The sequence below is a fragment of the Passer montanus genome, unplaced genomic scaffold, assembly GCF_014805655.1.
Source record: "Passer montanus isolate IOZ18808 unplaced genomic scaffold, ASM1480565v1 scaffold37, whole genome shotgun sequence".
In the NCBI taxonomy this organism is placed as follows: Eukaryota; Metazoa; Chordata; class Aves; order Passeriformes; family Passeridae; genus Passer; species Passer montanus.
In genome coordinates, this window is record NW_024368485.1 from 7,233,768 (window position 1) to 7,260,389 (window position 26,622).

The following is a 26,622-nucleotide window of genomic DNA, read 5'->3' on the forward strand; positions in this document are numbered from 1 at the left end:
AGGAGACAGTTTAAAGCTAGAGCCCACATGGGGACCATGGGAGACTGTCTTTGAGGAAAAGATCCTGGTGTTTTGTCATGTTCAATCTGGGATGAGTCCCAGAAATACCAAGGTACTGTAACAACTGTTTTTAGGAAGGAGGAGGTCTTCAGCTAGGTTCAGTAGCCACAGTTCCAGCTGAGCTTTACAGGTTCACTGGATTTTGGCTTCCTATTCCTCTCCAGGACTTCAGATGGAAACACTAAAAAGCTGCAAACAAAGCAAAAACTGTTCTGTGTCACACTATTCCATATTCAGACCCAAAAGAAGCTATACAAAAATGTAAATCTGTAATTATGATCTGATTGTAATTAGGAGCAAATTACACTCTAGACATTAAATCACTGTTAGAGGCTGTAGTGAACTTTTTTTTTTTTTGGGTGGCACGGGAGATTAAATATCTAATGATGACATTTGGGCAATAAAATCAGAATAACTCATCTTCTCTTTCTCACCAATAACTCCTTGATCACTCATGGTCCTCCTGAGAATCTCTGTGGTGAGATTCTGAAATTTGCTTTGCTGGCTTTGCCACTTATGGCATGGTGGAAGCTCTGGATTCTTGTGCTGCTGCTGATCCAGTTGGTGCAGATCGCATGGGCAGATTCCCAGGGAGACTGGGTCACCCAGGAAATCAGCTTGGGAAAATCACTCCTCTTTTTTCATACATCCTTGGTGCTCCTCCCCCCATTCCTGTGTGTGCATCTCTCTTACAATAAAAGAAAAAAGAGAATGAAAAAAATACAAAAAACTATGAAGGCTTAAATATACTTGAGCTTTTATTGCCCCTTTTTTTTTATCCAGAAAAGCTTATGTTCACTCAAAATGGCAATTACTTGAATCTAATTGGAACCATTTTATGTAGCTCCAAACTCATTGCTTGATCTCAATAATAAATGAACTTAAAAAATATTTTTGTTACTAAAAGAATTGTAGTTGTGCAGGCCAGATCATCAGTCACGATTTCCTTTTGTGGGCCTAATGTGAACCTCATTTGATTTTGAACAAAAGGTTAGCTGAAACATCAGCTACTTCAGCTATGGCAGGGAAGGGAACGTGGCTCCTAGAGATTTTTAAATGCTGGTTTACAAGGTAAAGATTTGAACTGACATTTACCTGTTAAATGAATTTACATTGTATTTAAAGGAAAGGATATATTTGTAATGTGGAAATTCCAGCCTTGATCAGGAGCCCACCGAGCAAAGCGCTGTGCATGTGCTCCAAGAAGGTTTTACTTTTCAGGCAAACCAGCTCTTTGAACCTGTTTGGGGCAGCAGAGAGGGAGCAGGATGGGAAGGAGGGATCTGCTGGGAGGGACTGGAAGGAGGGATCTGCTGGGAGGGATGGTGGGAAGGAGGGATCTGCTGGGAGGGACTGGAAGGAGGGATCTGCTGGGAGGGAGGGTGGGAAGGAGGGATCTTCTGGGAGGGATGGTGGCAGCCTGGGCATTGATCAGCTGTGTTGTTTGGGACTGTTCATGGCACCAGGCCGGCTTCAGAAAGTTCCTGTGCTGAACAGAGGGCAGATGCAGCAAGAAGGGAAGGGTCCTTCACCTCTGGAATAAATTAGCCATGGGAAATGCCAAGCCTGGATCCAAACAAGGGGTTATCAAACTGCAGCGTGGATGGGAGAAGTGGCTTTGCTGTGGTTGTGCAGAAACCCTGATACCTTCTGCCCAATTTATGGCTTGATAGTGAAGGAATAAAACCAAGTTGAGGTTTGATTGAATAATTGTCGCTAGGACAGATTGCTTTTGGGACCATTTGTGGGTCTGGTGAACTGAATAAAAACATCTTCACATTCATCACTTTTAAAAGGAAAACAAAACAGATAAAAACCTGCCCAAAGAGGTATTGGTCACTCATTCTCACCTGGCAGCAGCACTTTCTGCCAAATGTCCCTGCTCCTCTCCCTGGAGCTGCTTCCTCCCTTCCACCTGCCAGCAGAGCAGCATGTACAGTTGCTCCCTAACCCAGAGAAAACAGTCAGAGTCAGCTTAAATGTCTGGAGAAGTTTCATCCGAACTTGGAGAGACCTGAGGTAGGGAATGGCTGGGTGTGAGAAGTGGAGGAGGCCCTCAGTGGGGATGTGGGAGGAAAAGGTGATCCCTTTCCCTGCTCCCTGCAACCAAGACAGGGTTTATGGCTGTAGGTGTCACCTCGATGCAGAGAATGCCAGTCAAAGCTGGCTGCCAGTTGGGACCAGCCTGTGGCTCAAACAATGCAGAGCTGTGCTGTGCTGCTTGCCACGGGTGTGCCAGTGCAGAGCTCCAGTGCTCCTGGCCAAACCTCTGCACAGATTGTGAAAACACCCTCAGCCCCTCTGTGGGAATGGCTGAGCACTGGGGCTTTGGGAATCCTCTCACCTCATACCCCTCAGCCCCTGTGGGTGTTCAGGAGCCCTCTCACCTGCCCACAGCTCTGGCTCCCTGGGATCCCACCTCAGCCTGCCCCAGAGCTGCTCTCTGCACCACCACAGCTCTGCTTTCAAGTGGTTTCCCCTCTGGGCACCTTTTATCAACAGCTCCTGTGCAGATAAAAGTGTGCTCAGCTCTGGGTGAAATCCCCAGCAGGTGACTGAGGTGGTGACAGCCTTCACCCAGCTCCTGCATCCTCTGGGCAGGCAGAGGTGGGCATGGCCTCAGGAGCACCTCCTTGTCCACCCTGCAGTGCCTGGGGGCACTGGGGTCATGGGGCGGTCAGGACACCCCAGGTGCCTTTGGGCCAGCAGGAAGCTCTCTGCCAGGTGGTTTCTTACTGTCCAAGCTCCCTGGGACCATCCCCAAGCAGCCATCCTGCTGAGGAAGGCAGCAGTGAAGCAGGCTTTTCCATGCCAGCTGGCCTCCGTGCCCAGGAATGTTCCCAGGCACTCTGCATTTACTAGTAGAGATGTAGCCTCAGAGGAAGAGATACAAACAGAGCTGTGGGTTTACTTTGCTCCCGTGGAATTTGGCCCTGGGCTTTGGAAGAAGAGGGTTTTGCTTTGAAAATGCAGTGGGCTCACGAGGAGCATGGAGCTGTGGGAAGAGAAGGAAGCAGGCACAAGGTACACTGAGACTGGGCAGTGACATGACAGATCACTTTGCTATTGCTGCAGCTGCATTTCTGTTTAACGTGGTGTAATGATGTTCTCCACACAGGTGAAGGAAAAGTTGCAGTTTCACTAACCTGGGAAGAAACTGGAGGCACTGTGCCCCCTGCATGCCCATTCTGGCTGGAAGCCCTTGCCTTCCTCAGCACAGCAGGGTGGCTGCACTCCTCCAAGCTGCGGGTGCCAAGCTCCACGTGCCCATGGCTTGGCAAGGGTGAGACAGAGATTCTCTCCCTTGGAAGGCACCTTAAAGATCATCCAGCTCCAGCCCCTGCCATGGACAGGGACACGTCCCACTAACCAGGCTGATCCAAGCCCCATCCAGCCTGGCCTTGAACACTTCCCACAGGTGACTTGGGGTTTTCTTTTCCCCCTTAAGATGGGATTTGTTGCTGTGGTTTCTTCTACTCTTAGGATGGGAAATATTAAAATAAGAGAAAAGCTCTAGAGACTCCTCATTCAGGGGAGTTATGTATCTTTTTCTGGTTTTATGACATTGTTTATATCACAGTAATGGTATTAGAAATGCTTTTATCAGTAGCAGGACTATTTAGGAGGAGCAGTTATTCCCCTCTTGAAGAACATTGGAAAATACTATTTCTCTGAACCCAGTGGTGATAGTCCTGCTAACCTGCTGCTCTGCTTAAAAATGTTAAAAGTTCAAAAGCTTAAAAATTTAAGTGATGTTCATGTGGCAGCTCAGGAGCCTCCTTTCCACATGGGGTTTTGGGAAAGCCACAGAGCTAATGACATTCAGTTGGGATAGCAGTGATTTCACTTCATCTTAAGAGGAATAAAACTTTGTTTTATCACATAAGTAGATATTCCTTTGGAGAGTTCATAGAAAAGCTTTTTCATAGTTTTAGAGCTGGAAAATTGAGCTTGTTTTATCAGAATGTGTCCAATATTGTAAATGAATGAAGGGAAGAAAGGAAAAAATAATATTGACATATTATTTCAGTAGTGTATTTTTTTAATCTATCACAGTTCCTCAAAATTAATGTCTGACATTTTAGAAGTTGCTTAGGGGGGAAAAAAGATATACAAAACAGTCTACTTTTTATTAAGTTTATTTTGTAAGGAAACTATTTTCCCACCAGCTGCAGAAATGAATGTCACATGAGATTGCACAACTTGGATTTTCAATTTTCCACTGGTATGGAGAGAGCAGCCCTGATTTTCCAAGGATTTATTCACAAACTTGAGCTTCAGGTCCTCAGGATTCTTCCTAGGCTGTGAGAGCATCTGAACCAGGACTTATAGTTTGTTTAAAATGATTTAAGGTATTAATTTGGGGCTTGTGGTGATCTTACTTCTTTCCTGCTTCAAGTGCTGGCTGCTCTTTCTGGCAAAGAGGGGCAGGAAGAATTTTGGGGCAGCTCCTTTTTTGAAATCCATTGGCTGTCAGGGCTTATGCAGAAGTTTGGGATGTACAAAGGGAAGCAGAAAGCAAGGGAGGCAGTCTGAGGTATGGAGCAAATGAGGTTTATTCCATGCTTGCCCAGCTGGTTTGTTTGTTTAGTATTTTGGTTGATTTGAAAGGAGTTTATTCCACAGCTGACTAAAGGAATGTATGCAATATTTAGTGCACCCACCTGAAGTGGATGTGAATGTTTACTGAGCCTCTGCCTGAATACTGGAGAGGAAACAGAAAATGTAAGGAAGGGCAAATCTACAGTAACACAACACCCAGGCTGCCAAAGTCCAGGGAGAGAAAGCAGAATTGATGGGAATCATGGAATTAGTAACTGGACAATGCTGCACATCGTGGATGTTCTATGGCACTGCTTTTCCAGGCTAATCCTGAACAGACTGATGGGTGTGCTTACTTTAATGAGCACATGAAGTGAGGGGAGATAGGTCACTGCAAATACCAGAAAAAAGCAGGAAGCCATGGTGTGCTGAGGGAGGGCAGTTACAGTGTTAAGGAATATAAACAGTGCTGAGCAGACTGGCTGCACAGCACCCATCCTGCAGTGGGGCCTGGGAAACAGCAAAGGGAGGAGGTGATGGCACAGCAAATGAGGAATTCAGTGTGTCCCTCTCCTAGGGAACCAGTCTGTACCTGGGTACCCTGACCTTTATTATCCTGACCAAGGCTGTAAAAAACCCTCTCTCTTCTGTGTAAATAGACTCTTACCACAGCAGAGCTTTTCTCTGCAGTTGGATGGGATTATCATATTCCTGCTAGGATTTATGGGTTGCAGTAAGAGCTGTGGACAAGGCACTGCAGGAATTTGTCAGGAAACTATTGGGTAATAGGGTCAGTATCAGGCTTTTAAAAAGTGTCTTCATGAGCTGAGTACTGAACATCTCACTTGAAGTTTAGGAATTTTAACCCAAAGACTGTGTCTAACCTGCTAAATGCCTTGTTGAAAATGTGAGTGTGACCTCCACAGGTCTTTGGGCCCCTATGTACCTCTGAGGGAAAATAGCCTTTTTCTGGTCTCTGCCCCTCTTTCCTTCTGTAAAATGGAGACAGAGGGTATTCCTCCCCTTGGAAAGGAGTGTGGAGGCTGGATACAGGGAGATGACTCTGACTATGACTCCATAACTCCAGTGTTCTGAGGATAAACAGTACCTTGAAACAGTTGAATGTGTGCTGCTAACAATTAGTCCCTGCAATCTGGAATGTGCTGGAGCGGACATGAGCCTGGGAACAAAGGATGCTGTTCTCCTAAGGCCCTCCCAGCCAGCAGATTCTGCAGCACACAAGCAAACAGGCTCCCAGATAGAAGTTCCAGGGTGATGTCTGAATGGGGACCTGTGCCCATCAGAGCCCCTCTGGAGGCTGGGAACAAGGGATGGGATTGAGAGCAGCTCGCCAGGGGCTTTGCTGCCAGCGTGAGGCAGGTGCAGCTGCTGGGCACTTGTGCCCAGCACATGCCACCGAGCAGGCACAAATCCTCACTATTGCTCTCTGTACTTCTGCCCGCTCCTGAGAGGATATTCAAAAATTGCAATGATAATGACCTGAGCAAACATGACTTTACAGCGGAAAATAAAATTGCAAGCATTCACTATCAAGGCAAAGAAGTGTTAGAGAACAAGAATGCCCGATGATGCAATGGTTTTCATCCTGCAACTGAGCACAGAAAACCTTTTCATATGCCCTAAATCTGCAGCTACAATAAAGCCTTCATACACACAAGCTGCTTAAACAGAACGTCACGCTTGCCTTTATTTTATTTTAATTGCAAAACATTATCCAGTTTCACTGCTAAAATATGCACTTCTTAAGACAATATGCGTAACTTTATTTTATCCTCCATTTTGCTTGACGTCATCTCTGTAGTGATGAAATTATAAGCTCTTGAAGTGGACCATCTATGACGCAGCCATTTCCCTTTCTTGTGGGAGAACACCCTCACCTCATTGTCTTCCTAACAAGACTTATATAATTAAAAAATCCCGCTTTGCTCCAAATCTTCTGACCAGAAGAGTTGGCATCCCTGTCTCTTCATTGCTTAAACATGTAAGCCCATACCACCAAAACAAGTAAGAACTTTGCCACTGTCTTTGAGGCAAGATTTAGGATCCCAGATATTTGAGATTATTATTAACCTAATATTTAACCCCAAACAATTGCAGTGACTAACCCCCTTAGTGCCTTCACTTGAAGGTCTTGCAGGAACTTACAAGCGAGGGTCAGCATGATCATCCCATTTCCACAGTGGGGAAACCAAGGCACTGTGGAAAGTAAAAGGACACTCCTTTTGCTGGGAAGAGAGCTGGCATCTTCTGAATCAGCTCAGGGCCTGCTGAATTGCCCTTGTCTGTGACTGTTCCCACTGCATGGAATTAAACCTGCATCAGTGGTGCCACTGCCTCAGAATCTGTCCAGTGATGATTGTTCTCCGGCGTACCGAGGTGTTGCGGCATTTTCACCTCTTCATGATAAAAGCCACAGGTCAAATGCTGGGGTTTGAAATCTGGAACTTTGCAGCATCAAAGGAAAAACAAAAACACTTAAAAAAAAGAGGTTATTATATTAGCCTCCCCTTTTCCTCTTCCACCAGTAATTTTATTACAAATTGTAGGAATTTATCTTGCAGTTTCAAAGCTGCACAGCCACGTGAACTGATTGCTGCAGCCTGTATTTGCAGATGTAACAGAGCTGGGAGCAACTGCTATCGTTCACTAGGAGTGGAGACATACTGGAAATTGAGAAAATCCTGGGTCTGCATTGTATTTCCTGATAAATTCCAATTTCCCTGCCACTATGACGGAAAGCAAGCTGAGATTTGATGAATGAAATTGAGACTCACTGTGAAACAGAGCAACAGCTTTGAAGAGCTGCCAGATTTCAGCAAAGGTGAATAAAAAAGAAATAGACATTTCTGAATAAGCTGCCTTTCCTCTCTTCACAAACAAATCACCTTCTTGTAAATTATCTTCTCAGGTGAGAATCCATCCTTCACAGAACAGGAGACAGGCAGAGCCAGTTGATAGATGTTAAAAGACAAACCACCAAAAGGCAAACGTGTCTTTGGAAAACAGTATTAAGTAATATTTTAAAGAATGGCCACACATCATATTCACACAAATGCCAACAGGAAGCACAGCTCAGGAAAAGAAAAGCTTTCAGATAATCTCTACCCATTGCGAAGGCAAAACCTCACCATCACTAACACATCTTAACTCATTTTTGGTGTCACCCTGCTCACATTTGATGCTGTACTGTGTACATGTTTCATACTTCAGCACAGACTTTTATCAAGAGGTTTATTCACTGAAACGTGCAAAAACCATTAAAAAAAGAGCAGCTCTCTACCATTAACATTTCATATCTCACATACTTATCATATCCAGGGGACAGTGGTCTAAACCGGGAATCTCAAAAATGTTCCGTGTTGGTCACATGGGGCTGCTGGTGCCAGTAGTAAAATGTTGAGTATCACTGTGCACGGAGTGATGCAAGTGTTTCTGCAGGCTTGTGTCTCTAACCAGACCAGAATTTAGGCTATTTTGTTAAGGATTGCAAGCTGTGGTCACAGACCCCAGGGAGCCTTTCTCATCTAGGTCCTCCAGCTGAGGTCTCCTGCCCACAGCCACCAGCAGAGCTGGTTGCAGTGTAACCAAGTTGGGGAAAAAGACACTACATTGTGGCAGTGTATAAATGTGATTTTGTACTTGTAAGAAAAATTCTGAGGGAAGAAAATATTTTCTTCTTTCCTGTCTACCCTGAAAAAAGGACTCTCTCCTTGTTGTAAGACGTGTCCTTATTTGGATACTTTTCCACCTTTTTACAAAGAAAACCCAACAACACGTGAAGTTGATCTCTATCAGCTGTGTTTGGGTTCCAGCAAGGAACACCTGGATCTGAAACATTAGCAGCAGGTGCCACTAATTGAGTACTTACTGGCTAAACACCTGCACACCCCCCCCCCAAAAAAAAAAAAGACAAAAGACAAAAAAGGAGTGCATGTGGTAAAGAAGAAATAAATGAATTTGTGGAGTTTGTGGGGGAGAAGTGAAATTTCACAAAGGAGATTAACAAATATGCACAGTCAGCTTTACTAACACTGATCTTTTCAGTGTAAATGGTGGTTTGTCTCTCTGGCAGGGCTTGGGCTGAAGAACAGGATTGCTCTTGAAATAACTCTGTAAAATGCAGTGACACCGCAGGAGCCCACCTGGATGGGGCTGGATATTTAGCTGATGTCAGACCCAACTCATTTTCACAGAGCTTGTGAGGAATTTCAGCTGCAGGAAATGCAGTGGTTTAGCTTTAGTTTCTTTATCTCAAGTGTGCTGCTGCACAGCTCTAGGGGTGGGAAGGGGACAAGGGCTGGTTTGTGGAGCTGGAGTCTGGGTGGGCACATCCAGGCGTGTTTGCCTCCCGTTCATTAGACCTAAATCCACCTGTCTCCAGTTCTCTCTGTAATCGTGAAGATGCTTCTCAGCTGGGGAGCTCAGCTGTGCTGGGGCTGGGGCAGCATTTAGTCAGTCTTTGTGCTGAGACACAGACCACAACTAAACCTTCAGGGATAACGCTTTTTAATTTTTCCTTCATATTCCTGGATCCTGCCTCAGTGGAGCTGGATCTGCCTTGGTGAGAAACCTTTCTGTGGGGAAGGTGGGGGGCTATGGCTGGGTTCTGGTGTGGCTGGGTGCCAGTGCACTCAGAATGTGTTATTGGTGTTTCCCTGTTGTTTTTGGGCCCTCAAAGAAACAGATGAGAAGGCAGAGTTGCTGCCCCAGCAGCTCCAGATCAAAATAGATTGAGACATGACAAAGTATAAAGGCAAGGTGTTTTATGGCCAAGAGAAGTGTCTGAGAGCTTATCTAGACTTAAAATCAGAGAGGGGCAAACGTACAAGACCCTGTTGTTATCAGATCAGAGTGTATGCAGGCCTTCAGAGCAACCACAAAGATGTTTCTCCCTTCTAAGGCTCCTTATCCTACTGCAGAGAGCTCCTGGAGATAACGCTGTGCTGGGCATACACGAGAGCCCGTGCTCCAGGCACAGGCACTCAGTGTTGAGGCAAGAAATGACTTTTTCCTGGCATGACCCACTAAGATTGAACTGGAATGGCAATTAGAAGCTGAAGTGCTCATTTAATGTCAGTGGTGTGTAAACTACATTGCCATTGTTATTTTAGTGCTGATTTACATAATTGGCATACCCTGAAGTCATACTGCAGGAACTTTCAGTTCATGCTAAAGACTTGCAGGAAGTCATAAAATTAAACATTATCTGCACTGGAATGCAAGGGAGAAAGAACTCAACTTTTGAGGGATTTCACCTTGCTCGGTGTCCCCTCTCCCACTGTGTGCACGGCATGAGTGAAAATCAGGTTAGTGAGTGCTGGGAGCTGCTGCCGTGAAGGAGCTTTAGCAGCTCTTTAATTACTCTGGTGCAGCTCTGGGTGGTTTGTTTTGCTGCCATGTACCTCCCTGGGTGAGCTGCTCATCCTGGGGGGATGTTCATGGAAATTGAGGGAGTCACGATAGGGAAGCCAAGGGAAGTAGGTCCACAGGAGGAATTATTCCAGCCCAAAAGTGCTAATTCCTGTCTCAAAGCAGTGTTCTTCCTACACTAAGAAGGAGTAAGATGGAGGGAAAAGGCCGCTCCCAAAGGAGGAGCTGGTAATGGAGCTGTCTCAGTTGTTATTGCTTTCAGTCCTCCTCCGCAGTAATTCAAGGTGTCACAGGCTGGCCGTGCCTTTTGCAAATGAAGCCCCTGAGAGATATTGGGAAGAGGAGGTGGAGCACAGAGCACTTGCCTTGCCGGGAAGGCAGCAGGACCCCGGCTAATGATGGTGTGCTGATGGCTTTGGCTTTGATGAGGACCCTAAATTGCTAGGTATTGCATACCTATGCAAGGCCTGGCCCTACCGCAGAGCCCGGGCAGACAAACAAGAGATGGGGCAAAGGACACAGCCCTGCTCGCGAGTTGCTCGTTGTGTCAGGAGATTTTCAGCGTCAGGAGAGGGATCAAGGGATGCAGTTGGATTGGGAGCCCAGTCGCGCTGGGCACGGAGCCGCCTTCTCGCCCCGTGCCACCGCTGTCCCGCCGCACGGGCGATGCCACAGCCGCGGAGGCTGCAGCCGGGAGCAGCGCAGCGGGCACGGGCGGGCCCCGGCCCCGCGGGGAGCGCGGCTCGGCCCGGGGCAGGTGCGGGGCCGCGGGCGGGCGGTTCGAGCTGCGCCTGCCGCTCCGGGCCGGGCGATCCGCCGCCGTTCCACCACTGGAGGGCAGCCACATCTTAAAAAAAACCACCCAGCCCAACCCCTCCGCCCGCACGGGGCTGAGCCCGCATCGGATGCGCCGCGGCAGCGCTGCGGGAGGAGACTTCTCCCGAGTCCGGGCGCTTCTCTTTCGGAGAGGAGAGCGAGGAAACCCCCGGATTTCCAGCCCTCGCCCCTGGCTCGGGCAGCGAGCTCCACGCTCTGGTGGGGGGAGAAAAATAAATAAGTACATATATGTATTTTAAAAGTAACTCTAAAGCACCGGGATTCTCCCGGTACCTTACGTGACCTTCGCACCTTACCACCCCGGCAGTCCGGGGCACGGCGTTAATCCGATTTGCGGCGGCGGAGCGCTCGGGCTGTACAATGGGTCATTGTTCGGCCCGGTCCCGCTCCGCCACGGCCGCGCGGAGCGGGACGCGGCACCGGGCCGGGGGTGTTCCCGCAGCGGATCGGCCGCCGGTCCCACAGTTTAACGGGACAGCCGCCCGCCCCATCCCTGCCCCGGCGGCACTGCGACCCGGGCGCGGGCGGCAGCCGCGGCGAGGGAGGGAGCGGGCGAGGGAGGAGGGAGGGAAGGAGCGAGGGAGGGAGGCGGCGTCTCCTTTAAAAGCCGTGCGGGGCCGCAGCCCGCTCCCACAGGGCGGCTGTGATTGGCGCGGGCCCCCGAGCCTCCGGGGTCGTGACATCGCCGCGCAACAAAAAGCCCCGGCGGCGGCGGCGGGCGGCCACCCCCGGCCATGGTGCGGTGCGGGGCCGGCGGGGAGCCCGGCGCGCTGCCCTAGCGCGGCCGCTCCACGCGGGACGGCGGCGGGCGGCTCCCCACCCCTTTTTTTTTTTTTTTTTTTTTTTTTTCCCCTCCCCCCCCCTTTCTTTTATTTACCCTCCTCCCTCCTTTTTCCTTTCTTTTTTAAGGGAGCGGAGACAAGTCAAGCTTCATCTTGATGTTGCTGCGGGAGTCTCGGTAAATGTCTATCTGTCTGATGAGCGTGATGCAAAGGACATTTTTGAAAAGGAGCCTTTTAACTCCGTAGACACGTAGGGACCCATTCACGGGCAGGCACACACACGCGAGGAGGAGGAAGAAGAAGAAGCAACTTCACGATCGCTGCTTTTAAAAGGGAGAAGCTTTTTCCCTGGCTGGGACTTGCCTTCTGCCTCCTCAACCAGCTGCTAAAAAGTATGTTTCCGAGGCGGACTGCACTTCAGGGAACTTCTGTTTTCTGCTCGGCAGCTGTAGAGGAGCAGCAGCGAAGTTTGGAGTAACACCAAGTGATGCGGGAAAAACACCCCGAGAGCAGAACACCCTCCTGCAGACACAACCCCTGCTGCTGCACACAGGTATAGCTCCGGTGCTCGCAGATCCGCTGAAAGCCTTCTCCGCAGGATGACTCCGTGGGCCACGGCGGAGGTGCTAGCGCTCTGGAAGAGAGAGGGGGGACGGGACACTAATCATAACTATTATTACTGTTATAATAATCCAGCCCAAAGTTTCACGGGGGAGAATGTCATCCTGTGGGTTTGGCTAAGGACGTAGCAGGATATGTACTTTTCCTCCTTCCCCTTCTTCCACTCCACTAAGGGAAAACAGCTCTCCTTTTCCCTCCGCTGAGGGAAGCCGCTGCCCCGCTGCGGGGGAAGCGGAGTCGGCCCCGAGCCCCCGCGGCTCGGCTCAGCGGGGTGTGTGGGGGGAAGCCCGGGGGTCGGGACAGAGCGCAGAGGGGAGCTGGCTTTGCTGGGCAGCCTCCCCTCCCCTTCCCTTCCCGGTGAGCGGTGCCGGCCGCGGCGGCGGGAGGCCCGGCCCGGCGCACACCTGCGCCCCGGCCCCGGCGGTGCCCCCGGCCGCGTCCCCTCCTCCCCTTCACCTCCGCGCTCCTTTGTTGCGGAGCGCCCCGCTCCTCTCCCCCGTCCCGCCTCGCTCCCTTTGATCTCCTGCCACGGGGATTTCGGTGCCGCCGCGCACCTGAAGCGGCCCCTCGGGGGGCTCCGCCGGCTGGTCCGCGGCGGGGGCTCGGCCGGCCATGGCCCGGCGCCGGGCTGGGTCCCACCTGCGGACCGTCCCCGTCCGCACCCCCCTCCCCCGGCGCGGTGTCCGCGCTGACTGGCTCCCATCGCCTCCTCCTCCTCCTCCGCGCAGGTTGATCATGGTTGCCGTGACCCGCTCGCTCCTGGCGCTGCTGCTCTGCCAGGCGCTGCTGGGCGGCGCGGCCGGGCTCATGCCGGAGGTGGGTCGGCGGCGCTTCAGCGAGCCGGGCCGCGCCGCCTCGGCCGCGCAGCGCCCCGAGGACCTGCTCAGCGAGTTCGAGCTGCGCCTGCTCCACATGTTCGGGCTGAAGCGGCGGCCCAGCCCCGGCAAGGACGTCGTCATCCCGCCCTACATGCTGGACCTCTACCGCCTGCACGCGGGGCAGCAGCTGGGGCAGCCGGCGGCGCTGGGCTTCCCGCTGGAGCGGGCGGCCAGCCGCGCCAACACCGTCCGCAGCTTCCACCACGAAGGTACGGGCGGGCGGGGGCTCCGCGGGCTGCGGGAGCGGAGGGGAGGGCCGGGCCGGGCCGGAGGAGGAGCGGGGGGCGGATTCCTCCCGCCGGTACCGCGGGCTTCGCGCACTGCACCTCCCGGCCGGGTGCGGGCCCGACGGGCTCTGCCGCGGAGCTCTTGCTCTGCCCACTCCCTTCTCCCCGCTGTCCGTCCGCCGGGGCGCTCCCGGTTTATTGGCTTTTCTCGCTAAACCGGCGCGACTCCGCGTTAAGCGTTCCCACAGATCGCCGCTCTCCTGCGAGGGAGAACGCAGGGAAGGCTCCCTAACGCGCGGCTGAGCCGGGCCGCTGCGGAGGTTTCTAATCCCCGTCTAATCCCCGTGAGAGATCAGTGAAACAATCAGTCCGACATCCTCGGGGGCTGCCGTCGAGGAGCGCTGCAGCCCGGGCTAACCAAAGCCCCGTGGCCGTGCTTGGCTCTCACCTGCGAGGCCTCAGCCTGCAGCCCCCAGGCAGCGGCTCCGGGGGCATTTCCCGGCTCCCGTGGCCGGAGCAGCGGCTGTGGCGTTCCCCGGGCCCGTGGGGCGCGTGTCGCTCACGTGCTTTTTTTTGGGAAGCTTTCCCCAGGTTGTAATTGCTCCTGGCTGCGGCTCTCCGGTGCTGCCATGCAGTGGCCCCGCTGCTGAAGTAATGAAAAGTCATTTCCCCCCTGCTTTTAGAGTGAAACTGTGTCGAGGAAAGACATTAATTAGTTTTTAAGTTTCTAAAAGGCGGCGGCCTCTGAGAAGTGGATGTGCTGTTTAGTGGAGAGCCTTATCGTGAGGAAGATGAACGGTGAAATCCAACCTCTCCTCATCCACCTTTCCCTACATGGGAAGTAAAAATCTGGCAGTTAATGGGGAAAAGCCAGCACGTGGGTCGTTGGTGTTAAACCCAAGGATTGTGGGCAAGGGGCTGAGTGAGAGAGGAGTCGAAAGGGCAAAGTTGATAAGTTTTAGGCAAATGTAAAAATCTGCAGTCTGAAGTCGTCATACGATTACAGCAAAAGCGGATTTTGTTAGAAGATTGGTGTTATAATTTTTTAAAAATTTGGAAGAAAATCTGTGTGGCTCCCATTTTTTCACTGAGTTCTCATTGCATTAGTGATTTCTTGAGAGCAGAACACTTGTGACCATTCAAAAATATTTGCATATTATCAAATACTGGTCTGGTCCTGAAATACCATAAGGCTGAGATTTACCTTATGCAAAAATTTGTATTGGATTCAAAGGAGAATGGTTACACCACTAAGAGTTGCTAATAGCAGTTATGGCTCCCCCTTAGAAAGTGATTTTCCCCCCCTTCAGTATGTTTAGCAGCAAAGTTAAAAACCATGAGAGAGTTTTATTTTGGGAAATACTTCTTAATATCTGTAGCAGCAATGTACTTGGCAACCCTAGGTATATTGTACTCCTTCTGAAGCTCCATTCTGTTGTTACTCAAAGGTGGGAATGGCCTGGAGTTTAGTGATTCCTTGGATATTTGGTTTTGGTGGTTTTACAAACTTCTTGTTTGGAGGTGACTTTGTTTCATTACCTCTTTTCCATCCACCCTTATTTCAGCAGTTGAATCTTCCTGCTGCTCTTTATGGCCCTTTTGGGTAAATATTGGGGCATGCTTCATAAAATACTGTTATGGGTGCTGATGCATGATTTGTGTGGGATTAAACACACAAAAATCTATACATCAAGATTTTTAGGTCACCTAAATTGCAGACTAATGTTTTCCAGCATGGACTTTAAAGGATTGATGTTAGAACTGTATTAGAAAAAAATCGGAAATGCAACAGTTACCCAAAGTCCTCCACCAGTTTTAATGATTCCCCAGTGCTTGAGTTTTTATTCATGTCCTTGAAGTCCAAATTAATGCTGTGTGGTTCTTGCTTCTAATGATAACTACCTGGAAGGCAAAGGCCACCAGGATCCAATCCAATGTGTAAAATGAATGAAGCATTTTGAACTTCATGCTATACATGCTTGCACAAACAAAAAACCAAGGGACGCAGAATTTTCTGCCTGAAAGTCTTTCAGGTCTTGTGTGTCACATGTGGTAGCTGTCGTTTGAAAGCTGCCATCAGCAGACAGTCTTAAGGGGTTTAATTGTTTGTCTCAGTTTCTGATTTCTTTTCCTTTTTTCTCTTTCTTTTTATTTTCCCTGTTTAATCAAAGTAGAAGTTTTGGAAGAACTGCCAGAAACGAGTGGGAAAACAGCACGGCGTTTCTTCTTTAATTTAACTTCCATCCCTCATGAGGAGTCTATCACCTCAGCCGAACTCCAGATTTTTCGGAAACAGGTGCACGGAGCCTTTGAGAACAACAGCAGCTACCATCACCGTATTAATATTTATGAAATTATAAAGCCAGCCACAGCCACCTCTAAGGACCCTGTCACAAGACTTTTGGACACCAGGTTGGTGCATCATAATGCAAGTAAATGGGAAAGTTTTGATGTAACGCCAGCTGTTTTGAGGTGGATTGCACATGGACAACCTAATCATGGGTTTGTGGTAGAGGTGGTTCACTTGGACAAAGAGAACAGTGCCTCCAAGAGGCACGTTAGGATTAGCAGGTCTTTACATCAGGATGAAGATAGCTGGTCTCAGCTCAGGCCATTGTTAGTGACGTTTGGGCATGATGGCAAGGGACACCCGCTCCATAAAAGAGAAAAGCGTCAAGCGAAACACAAACAGCGTAAACGCCACAAATACAGTTGCAAAAGGCACCCGTTGTATGTGGACTTCAATGATGTGGGGTGGAATGACTGGATTGTTGCCCCGCCGGGGTATAGTGCCTTTTACTGCCATGGGGAATGTCCTTTTCCACTGGCAGATCATCTAAACTCAACAAACCATGCCATTGTTCAGACTTTGGTCAATTCAGTGAATTCCAAAATCCCCAAGGCTTGCTGTGTGCCGACAGAACTGAGTGCTATTTCCATGCTCTACCTTGATGAAAATGAAAAAGTTGTATTAAAGAACTATCAAGATATGGTTGTGGAGGGTTGTGGGTGCCGCTAACACAGCAAATATATTAGACAAATGCAAAAAAAAAAAATAGCTGACACTTTAATATTTCCCAATGAAGACTTTATTTATGTAATGAAATGGAAAGAAAAAAAACACAACTATTTTGAAAATATATTTATGTCTACGAAAAAGTTGGGAAAACAAATATTTTAATCAGAGAAATATTCCTTTAAAGATTTTAAATGTATTTTAGTTGTACATTTTATATGGGTTTAACCCCAGCACATGAAGTATAATGGTCAGATTCTTATTTTGTATTTATTTACTATTATAACCACTTTTTAGAAGAATAGCTAATTTGTATTTATATGTAATCAAAAAAGAAAAAAATATAGGGTTTGTACATAATTTTCCAAAATTGTAGCTGTTTCAATTGTGTGTATTTAAGTTGAAAAGAATACATGGAAGGTTACTATGGCAAAGTGCATAGCACATTTGCTTTCTGCTGTGCTACTGTTAAGGTCACAAGTTCAAGTCCAGAAAAAAGTGGATAATCCACTCTGCTGACTTTCAAGATTATATTGTACAATTCTCAGGAATGCTGCAGGGTGGGCTGTCCAGTCCATGAGAACTGGCATCCTCTTTAGGTGGAACATTTGGATAAGAACCAGACGTTGCTGATCTAGTATAAATACTGCTATTCCCAACTAATTTGCAGTGTGAATATAAGGGCCAATAGGAATCCTATGGGAGGTGGGGGTGGGGGAAGACTGAATCCTTTCTAGACCTACAGAAAAGTGAATGTTTGATGTTTCCTTTAAAAGTCCTTCCTTTAAAAGTCCTGGCCAAATATGAAATAATAAAAACTAAAATGTCATCTTTTTTTTTGTGATTATCTATGCTAAAGAGGAATACTTACCTAATTTGTACTGGCCCTTGTCTTTAACAGTTGGAAAAGCCTTGCATACTTCCTCACCTCAGATGAGAGCTCACTTCTGTGGAGTGTTACAATGAAATTAATCTGCAATTTTTGCCCTGAATGCAGCAAGCTGTTGTCATATGCAGCCTCCTCTCTAACCTCAGCTGATGGTTTTGCTGTTTGGCAGATTAGCCTCTCTTCATTTCCAGGGTTTTTTGTTTGAAACCTTTTTTTTTTTCCCCAAATGTTTAAATCTATTTCGGATAATAAACCATAGAATTCTGATATTTCTTTCTGAGAAGTCCAGTCTGTAAGAAAAAATGGTTCACTTGTGCAGTCATCACAACTTGTGCTTGATCATCTTGCTGGTGTTTAAATCCTTTGTGTAAGGGGCAAAGTGTGATTTGCAGTAGGCAAACAGAGCATTGAAGCTGATGCTGATTGTGCCTGCTGTGTGTTGCACAGCTGCGTGTAAGGGGCAAGGTGTGATTTGCAGTAGGCAAACAGCATTGAAGCTGATGCTGATTGTGCCTGCTGTGTGTTGCACAGCTGGTGTGGCAGGCACAGCCTGGGGCTGATGTGTGAAAGCTGTGCTGGAGCAGGAGAGCAGGAGAGGAGCTGAAAGGGCCTTCTTGGTCACCTCCTCAGCTCTGTGGTGGCTCCAGTTCTGATTTGGTGAGCTGTGGCTACACTCCTGAAGCCATGTGTGCAGTGGGCCCTGTGGGAACCTCTCTAAGTCAGCAAATTTCTGATTTGGGCCTCCTGATGTTTTGTTAATGAACCCCTCTGTTTTTGTCCTGGTCCTCCCCAGACTCCTCCTTTTGTTACCAGGATCATCTGGGTTGCAGCAATGGTACTAACTGGATGGGTTGATCAGAAAGGCTGACTTGATGGTGTCCTACAGGTCCTCTTGTAGAACAATCCTTTACTGCTGTTCATCACAAAAAGCAGAGGGTACAGAGGATAGGGGAGGAAAAACTAATTACCTGTTGGCTGCTTCAGGTTTTTTTCTTGTGAACTTAAAAATCTTGGGCTGTAAGGCTCTGTGGTGTGATAAAACATTGTATTTCTTTGTACCAGCAGTGTTTTTAGCAGTTGTCAGAACAATCCACAATCCTGCAGTTGGGCTCTCTAATTTTGAGAGGTAGCTGCTGTTGGTCATGCTGATACTGCGTAGTAGCTGTGGGCTGGCTGAGTGGATCTCCAAGTGCTTTTTCAAAACACTGGTGTTGTTTTGGTGGCTGATGTTTTTAGGGATGAAGCATCACGTGTGCAGGAGTTTGGTTTGCTTTTTGTCTCTTGCCAGCTCTCCTGGTTCTGATGAGTTGGTGGCTGTTGCTTTGGCAGGGTTGGCAGGGCTGCAGTGGAGGCTCAGCAAGGATTTGGTGTTTGATGTGTGGTTGTGCAGTCAAGTCAGAGCTGTGTTACTGTACTGTAAAACTAAGCTTGAGAAAGCTGACAAGTGCTGAAAATTTAATGCTGAGCATGAAAGGTGTGATCCCAACCCTGTGAAATTGTAAAGAACCCACAGCACTTCTAACCAGACCCTCAGCTCTGGTGCTGTAAAGCTGAAGTCTCACAGCTCCTTCAAGTGTGACCAGACTGAGGGAAGCTCTTTACAGAGTGGTGACTGCTTTACTTCTCCTGTAAGGCATGAGAACTCACTGATGCTCGTTTTGTTGCCAAGAAATTGGCTCCAGCACTTGTCTATGCATGAGCAGGAGCTGGCTCATGGCACGGTGCCGCATTCCTTGCACAGGCAAACCCCTGGTGCTTGACAAGGAATTGCATCCTTAGTCAAGTACACCAGGAGGCCAATGTAGCATTGCAAACCTATTAAAACCCACCCTTGTAGGCATTTCTGTAGCTGCTTAGTGTTAGCCACAGAATCCTCAGTTCCATACTGATTTTGAGGAGGAAATATGCAGGTGTCAAGCTCAGAAAGACAATAAATTTCTGCAGAACTGGTTTTGTAATGTCCCTTTAAAACCTTCACGTTGCTCTCTAGGTTGGAGACCTGAGAGTGCTGCACTAAAGACTTTGTTTAGGACTTAAAGTAAAAGAAACACAGCAAACTTTCACAGATGAGTGGTAGGAAATTTTCCTAGAGATCAGCTGGGTTCCTGAAGTCTTTTAGATAGAACTGATGATCAGACAGCCTTTCTGCAAGGTTTGGGCTTTCTGGCATCTTTTGAAAGTCTGGTAATGACTGCTAAATAATGCTAAATACTAAAGGTATGCTGTTAGCACAGCACACTAGTACTTTAGTTCTTTAGTACTTATTAGTATTACAGTGCTCTACAAGGAGAAAAGAGCTTTTTTCCTCTTAAGAGGAGAAAAAGCAAAATATTTTGAAGGCAAAGCTGCCTTTGTTGCCCTATAGCTCCTAAACATTTTGCTTCTAGGCACTTATATGATCTATATAGGCAGAGATTGTGATAGATAATGTCACCCTTTGTGCATTTCAGATAAGCATCTCTCTAAACACAAATGTGATCAGCATGTCTCCTTGTCCTTTTGAGACTCAGTAGCAGCTTTGTCGAGTGGCTTGATAATTTTTGCGCAAAATTCAGTTGGACTTCTGAGGTCAGCAGCATGTAGAGGAGGATCTTCAGTTGAGGTAAGCTCTCCCGAGAGCATTGGCCATTGCCAGCGAGCAGGGGCTGCTCCGCTGGGCTCAGCACAGCCAGGGTTTGGGGGCCACATCCCTGCTCCCCCCCAGGCAGGTGAGGCTCACAGCCCACCCCCGAGCTCAGACAGGAGCATGATTTGTTGTACCTCGGCTGTGCAGGAGGAGCCCATCCACACTGTGCTTGTATCAGACCCGCTTTGCTGCACTATGAGAAGAGGATAATTATTGAGCTACTCCATGGAATGGTTGTTCCTCAGTTGTTGTTTTTGGGGAGGGGGTTTATGGATTTCAGGAGGCAGCTAATTGCCATATGGCAGCTTGATGTTAATGTTTTATGAAGATCAGGAAACAAAAGTTTATGAAACAAAAGCTTTTGTATAGTAACTGCAGAGTTTCAAGAACTGTTTTATACTTCCTGACAGTGCAGGTCTGGCTTAATGGTTTGTTTTTATTGCTTAAGAGTGTAAACCTTTCTTTAGCCGATGTGTGGAAATTATATCCTCATCCCGCATTACGCATTTCTCATTGCTCATTACTCATTGCTGCTTTCATTGCTGCCATCTGTAATCAGAGCTTTACTGTTTCAACTGCATGCAAAATGCTCCTGTCCTTTGCACAGTAAGATACTTCTCCTTAGCGTTCACCCACCCTTTCAAAAAAAAGAAAAAGTTGGGGGGAGTGGAGGTCAAAGGGAGGAAAAAAAAGGGGGCAGAAAAACCTTCTCTGTCTATATTGTTTTCCTCTGTTTTGGGTGGAGTCTGTGTTAGATTCTGGTTGCTAGATGGTTTCTGTAGTAACAAGCAGAGTAAAATCCAAGCCTGAAAAGGCACTTTTAAAGGTGCCATATCTTGCCTGAAGTATTATTTATCTAATTATGGATATGGAATGTTTAGTTTCTCCTTTATATCAAGGCAAGCCCTTTTGGGAGGGCAGACTGCTGCTATGAGAACTTGATATGTGATCTTAAAACAGGAGAACCACAAATCTTGTTCCCAGTTGACTTAAGCTGCTGAAAATAATAACAAAAAAGCCAAAGGCATTAAATGCATTTTTCAAGATTGCTACAGGCACAGACCACTTTGTTTTTTAGTTACATAGGAAGGGAACAAGAAGCTGGGTTCAGAAGGACACTTGGATTGTACATGTTAGTGCAGTAAGGAGGACGCTGGATACAAGCAACAGTGGTTTGTTTTGTTAGACTACTGTGTACAAGGAAAAAAATCCCAGCTCCTTCAGAATATGACTGTGCTGTACTCCAAATTTTTTTTTGTTTATTACTCCAAAAATATTTTTGGAGGTGTGTGAGAAAGCAGGCACACACATGGTTACTGCTTTTGCCTTGCTTAGGCACAAAAAGAATTCTAAAAGTATTTTAGGATTACTACTTTCCTGTCTCTCCAGTACTAATCCTTCTGTACCTGTACTCCTGAGAGCCTTGCCTGCAACAAACAGTAATGGCTTCCTAAGGTGGAGTTTCCTTTTTTTGTAATTTCATCACCTGTCAGTGCTCTCCAGGGTTTAGCAGCCTTCTGTCCATGAGCCCTGTGAAATGGTAACACAGAAAAGCAGCTGCTCTGGGTTTGTCCTGGTTCTGTGTCCTTTGCAGAGAGGACTTTGTCCCAGCCTTCAGCAGGAACCTGACTTTGGGATGGCTCTGAAGGTGTGCCCCTGGGCACAGCAGGGACTGGGGGTGGAACTTGCCAGAAAGACGAGGGCCAGAGCTTCTTTCCATGTGTTTCACAGTGCTGTGAAGGCACTCAGCTGGAAAACCTGCCTGGCCTTGTGTTGCCCACCCCAGAGGACCAGAGGCTGGGCTCTTGTGCCTCCCCAGGGGCAGGGAATTCACAGTGGGCAGCCTGGTTCTTGGCTCAGGAGAGGTGGGTTTGCCCTCACAGTTCATTCTTGCAGGGCCTTCTGCAAAATATGCTTGGCTGCCTCCACAGAAATTAGTCCAGAGCCTGTGGGTGGGGTCTGCAGTGGAAGGGAGCAGATCAGTAGGGTTAGTTTGAAAAAAGGCGGGGATTCCATCAGGGAGGTAGGGAAATGTTAAAAGCTTCGAAGGGGATTTCAGGTAGAGAGAGCAGAGCAGCAAATTGATAACGTTATGAAAGTTCAGGTTCCCACAACAGCTGGACTGAGGAAGATTTACAATTTAATGAGGCTGATAATCCCATTAGAGATTAAATTAAGAAGGTTTTTCTGGGAGATCACCAAGAAAATTATGGGTATTGTAGTGTAGCTTGGCTTGTAATGCCAAGGCTGACATGTACTTCTTGCACTGCAGGACACTGTTTCATTCAGTGTGTCTCATTAAAACAAAGCCTCCAACTCCAGCAGTGTTTCACTGCAAACAGAAGCAAATTATTATTATTATTTTTTATTGCTACTACTGCTGCTATTATTACAATCATTATCATCTTCCTGGAAACAATATGCAGATTAAAAGATGGAAATATCAACCAGATCTGCAAATCAGCAGAGCCCTACTGAGCTGGTTCTCAGACAATCCAGTTGTTTTTATTAGGGCAAGTCCTCGGGAGGCAGGGTGACCACGTATAAAAAAGAATGTATTTAAGGTAACGATTGACATAACTCCTGTAGCTTGGAACTTGCACAAACCACTTTTTATGGCATCCTGCACACCCTAGTGATGGGAAAGTGTTGTATGGAGTAATGACTCTGTAACCACAGACTTCAAAAGTATAGAATGTCTGCGGCTGATGGAAATAGCTGTTTCCACATCAATAATCTACTCCCAGGCGTATTGAAGCTTAATTGCAAGGCCAGTGGTGATGGGAGGAGGAAGGGAGAAGGGCTATCTGCCCGTGGCTGCCTCTGCTTTACAGCCACAAACAGTGATTCAGCCCATGGTAAACTTGAATCTTGCATTTTTTCTCAGGATTTATTGATAACTTCGTGTGGGACTTCACAGACCAAGGGAGTTATTGATGCCTTAGGAGTTAGGAAGAGAGTCGGGGTTTGTGTATTTCTTGTAAGCATCACTCTGGCTTGTTGTGTGAAATTATTCTATTTTAAGGATGGTTCAATAACCATTTTTTCTCCTGCTTGTATCTTCTCTCTTCCTTTGAATGAAAAAGCCTTTTACTTAAAAGCAATCCCTCACTTTGAGTCCAGCTTTTTTTTTTGTCTATTTTCATGAAGAATCCTGGTTTTTTAGTAGACATCATAATGATAGAATGAAGGCAGTTTTGATGTCACAGTCTTGTTGCTGTTGGACCAAGTCCTAATGCACATGAAGTATTTTTTCTTAGCCCTGGCACTGTAAATGAAAGGTGGGCCTAATAGCTTTAAGTGAAAAAAGGAGTGGTTTTGTTCTGCAAAACACTGGTGTTATTGTTAATCTTTTATTCCTGTTGTTCAAATGACAAATATGATGTCGTTTTACTGCTTGCAGTGTTCAGACTTACAGCGGGATTACTTTGAATCTTCCCTTGCTGGAATCTCATGAGGACACCATGGAGCCTGAGATTCTTAAAAAGAAAATTTCCCCACATTCTCTGGGGAGAGGCCTCAAGAATGGCACCTTGAGACTCAAAGATCAGAAGGGAATGGAATTGAAATTCTCCTTTGCTTAACCACTAGTACTTTTAAAGTCCAACATTTTCAGTTGTTTAGGATTAGCAGTAACCCAAGTCCTCTAGATGTTATTACTGAGGGGAGGATCAAAGACTAATTGATTCATATTTCCTGGTCTGGTGATTTTTTTTTTCCTTTTGTGTTATTTTTTTTGTTTTAGAAATAGTTAATGGTTAACTGCTTCTTGACGTGTTGGGCAAAGAAGTCTCCCAGGTTTGTAGATGAAAAGATTTCCATCTTTGAAAGCATAACCCAAATGTACCCTAGAGGGCAGAGTCATTTAGAGAGAGCTCCTGCACACCTGCTGGGTTACTGGTGCGTGCCCACTGCCAGCTCCTCGGAGAGGGGCACCAAGCCCTGGGAAAGGGGTGCTGGCTGGAGCCTTCTGCCTTCTGTGAGCAACAGAAATGGCCTGTGGCTCTCCTGTGTGCAGGTTCTGAGAAAAAGACCCCAACCAACAAAAATGCATTTTAAAAATGGAGTATTTTGCAAAGATCCCCCTATAACCCAGCAGGCCATGCTGCTGGCACGTGGCTGTTGCAGCTTGGGCCTGCTGGAGGGTCTGAGCCTTTTTTTGAGGGTTGCATTTAATTTTCAAATAGAAGCAGCTTCATTTTTGTTTCATAGCAAAGAAAATAATCAGTGTTGCCCTTTTTTTGAGCCCTGAGCCGCTCAGGGGTTACTGCCTGCTTTTCCATCTCAGTGATGAGCAGAGTTTGTCAGGCCTTTCTCCCTGAGCCCGAGCGGCTGGGGAGGATCTGGGAAGGTCTTTGCAGCTCCTCTCAATGGGAGTACTTCCTTCAGGGTTTCAGGCTCCATTCCTCTCCTCTTTACCTCATGCATCTTGTGGGGAGGGGAGGGGAAAAAAAGAAGGTCAAGTACTGGGACACTTTGAAGAGTGTGCCTTTACCAAGCTTTGGCTTTTCTCTCTTCCTGGAACTCTCATTACATGATCCTGGTTTTCTGAGCCAATTGTTAGCCCAAGGCCAAATCCTTAACCTTGGGCTAGATAACAAAAGCACAGCTGAGGTGATCTTGACTCCTTTAAAAAGGCTGTCTGCTCTTTGATGCACTCAGAATGAGACGCATAATTCATGTGAGCTCCTAAGGTTGTTCTCAGCATGGGAAATTAGCAACCTCCACGATAAAAAGTCAGCATGGTAGGGATGTGTGTGTGTACGTGTTTTATGTTGATCTGTCTTCCACTGCATTCCACATCCTGGAGGGTGTTGGTGTGTCTAGGGAGAAGCCCAGATCAAATCCTATCTGGGAAGTTCTGCTTTGTGTCTGCATCTGTTCACAGCAAGGCCTGAGGACTTTGTGCCAACGATAGGAATCAGCGTTTGGAAAATGCAGCTTTCTGACTTGCAGCTCTAAATGCATTTGGGATGTGTGCTCAGGAGAAATTGGGATCAAGGTTTTTAATGGGTGTCAAAACTGGTTTGTGAAGTACAGCCCTCACCAAGGACCCCAGGGGCAAGAGTGTGGTGTCATTCAGTGCAACGTCTGGCAGTGCTGCACAGAAACTCTCCTTTACAGTGTGGAGCTCTCTCCAGCAGGTCCTTTGTGAGTTTTTCCTTTGGACAAGACTCCCCCACCATTATCCTGTTTTGCTGAAGCCTCTGTGCTGCTCTGAATAACTTTGGGGATTTATTTTGTGCTGTAGTCTGATGGCAAGAAACAGCATCACTGCTGCTGTAGTGTCAAGTGGCCAGGTCACAAAAAGTAGTGGAATTTAGAGGCTGGCTGACAGCAATGGGGAAGGGCTGTTGTGGGTAAAACTTAACAGAAAATGCTGCTAGTCAAATACAACATCAGGAAAAAGAGTTTAGCAGCGGGGCCTCCAGACCAAGGACAGGAGAGACAGCAAGCACTCAGCTGTGGAGCTGGAAAAGTCCCTTGCTGTCCCTGTGTGCTAATTCTCAAAAAGCTCTTCCTGCCTCCTAAGTGTTTAGTAATGATATGTACCTTAAAGAATTTGGAGATGCCTACATGCACTGCTGTTTATCCTGTAGGGTAGAGATAGATAGCTCCATTATATGGCATAATGACAGGTTTCATCCCTTGGTAACCAGTTTGCATGAGGACCAGGTCTGGCCAGTATTAAATTGGAAAGCAAAGATGGCTTTGTGATTAAGGTGCTGCAGTGGGACGCTGGAAATCTGGGTTCAAGTTGTGGGTCAGCCATAAACTCCCAGTGTGACCTTGAGCAATATAATTATTCTGAGACTTCAAAGGTATCTAAACAATTTGGACACCCATTTTCCAGTCATTTTAATTAACTGGGATGCTTTGAAATGCTCAGCTTTAATCTCTCTGTGCCTAGGATTCTCATTTGGAGAGGCAGGATAATGATATTTCCCTGCTCCTGAGGAGGAAGTGTGCAGTGAGGACTGGGAAGTGTGCAGCTGCTCTGGAGCTTGCAGGCCTGGGACATGTTGAGGGGTTTAAATCCAGGTGTGGGTGCTTTGTGCAGGACAAACAGCCCATTCCATGTGGAATTGAGGGACAGTTACCAGTTATACATTACCTTTGTTTTGGTTCATGGGGGATAAATACCACTGCAAGCAAAATATTCATAGAGAGCAGCAGCTCATTTCTTCAGGATTTCACTCTGCTCCATAACAACATGCTGTTTCTTTAGTATCCTTTAAACTTTTACAAGACAAAATGAGTAGTTATTAACATTTCCATTTCTGGACCCCATAACAAGCCCTGCTCCCCTTTTCCATCACCTACAGCTCTGTCCCTTTGCCCACTGTTATGTGGCTGTGTAATGAAAAACCTGCAATGCACTCGGGCAGAGGGAAGGGTTAAAAGAGCCAAGGGAGTCTTTAATTCCTTCATTTTCTGACTTTTGTGGGTTTAATACACAATCTTAACATTCCATTAGTAAGTGGTTGCATTTTTTTCTTTTTAACCAAAGAGATTAAAGGTTCCTTCAGATTTTGCATTTTTTCACTACTCTTTAGTCGTGTCAGTTTTGTGTGCTGGGAAGGCAGGAGGTGAAAATCTGTCCTCAGTGGCCACTGGTGCTGCTCCCAGAGCTCAGTGATGGATGCCTGCGAGTCCATAGGGACTGATGTTCCCTAAAGAATGGCTACCAGGGTAGGCAAATATTTCCAAGCCCCTGGATCTTGGTTCCTCACTGACCATCACCCAGTGAGT

At 47.3% G+C, this 26,622-nt stretch overlaps 1 protein-coding gene and 1 long non-coding RNA gene across 7 annotated transcripts in view; one reads left to right on the top strand and one right to left on the bottom strand.

The window, feature by feature from the left end:
* The window catches only part of BMP2 (bone morphogenetic protein 2), a 266,059-nt gene that overhangs the window by 168,942 nt on the left and 70,495 nt on the right, over positions 1-26,622 (top strand). For 2 of the 6 annotated variants that reach the window (XM_039717158.1, XM_039717157.1), the window contains exons 1-3: positions 11,700-12,165; positions 12,962-13,320; positions 15,510-15,750. In XM_039717158.1, coding sequence (XP_039573092.1) covers positions 12,969-13,320; positions 15,510-15,750 — 593 coding nt within the window. In that variant the 5' untranslated portion in view covers positions 11,700-12,165; positions 12,962-12,968. Of the gene's footprint in view, positions 1-11,020; positions 11,568-11,699; positions 12,166-12,961; positions 13,321-15,509; positions 16,715-19,693; positions 20,042-26,622 lie in introns of those variants that run through there. The other 4 variants (XM_039717153.1, XM_039717159.1, XM_039717154.1 and 1 more) reach the window with 4 other exon arrangements.
* Positions 11,694-12,950, bottom strand: LOC120506050. The gene is made up of 2 exons (XR_005628416.1): positions 12,788-12,950; positions 11,694-12,246 (listed from the first exon to the last, which is right to left on the bottom strand). It is a non-coding gene; the product is annotated as an uncharacterized LOC120506050 (long non-coding RNA).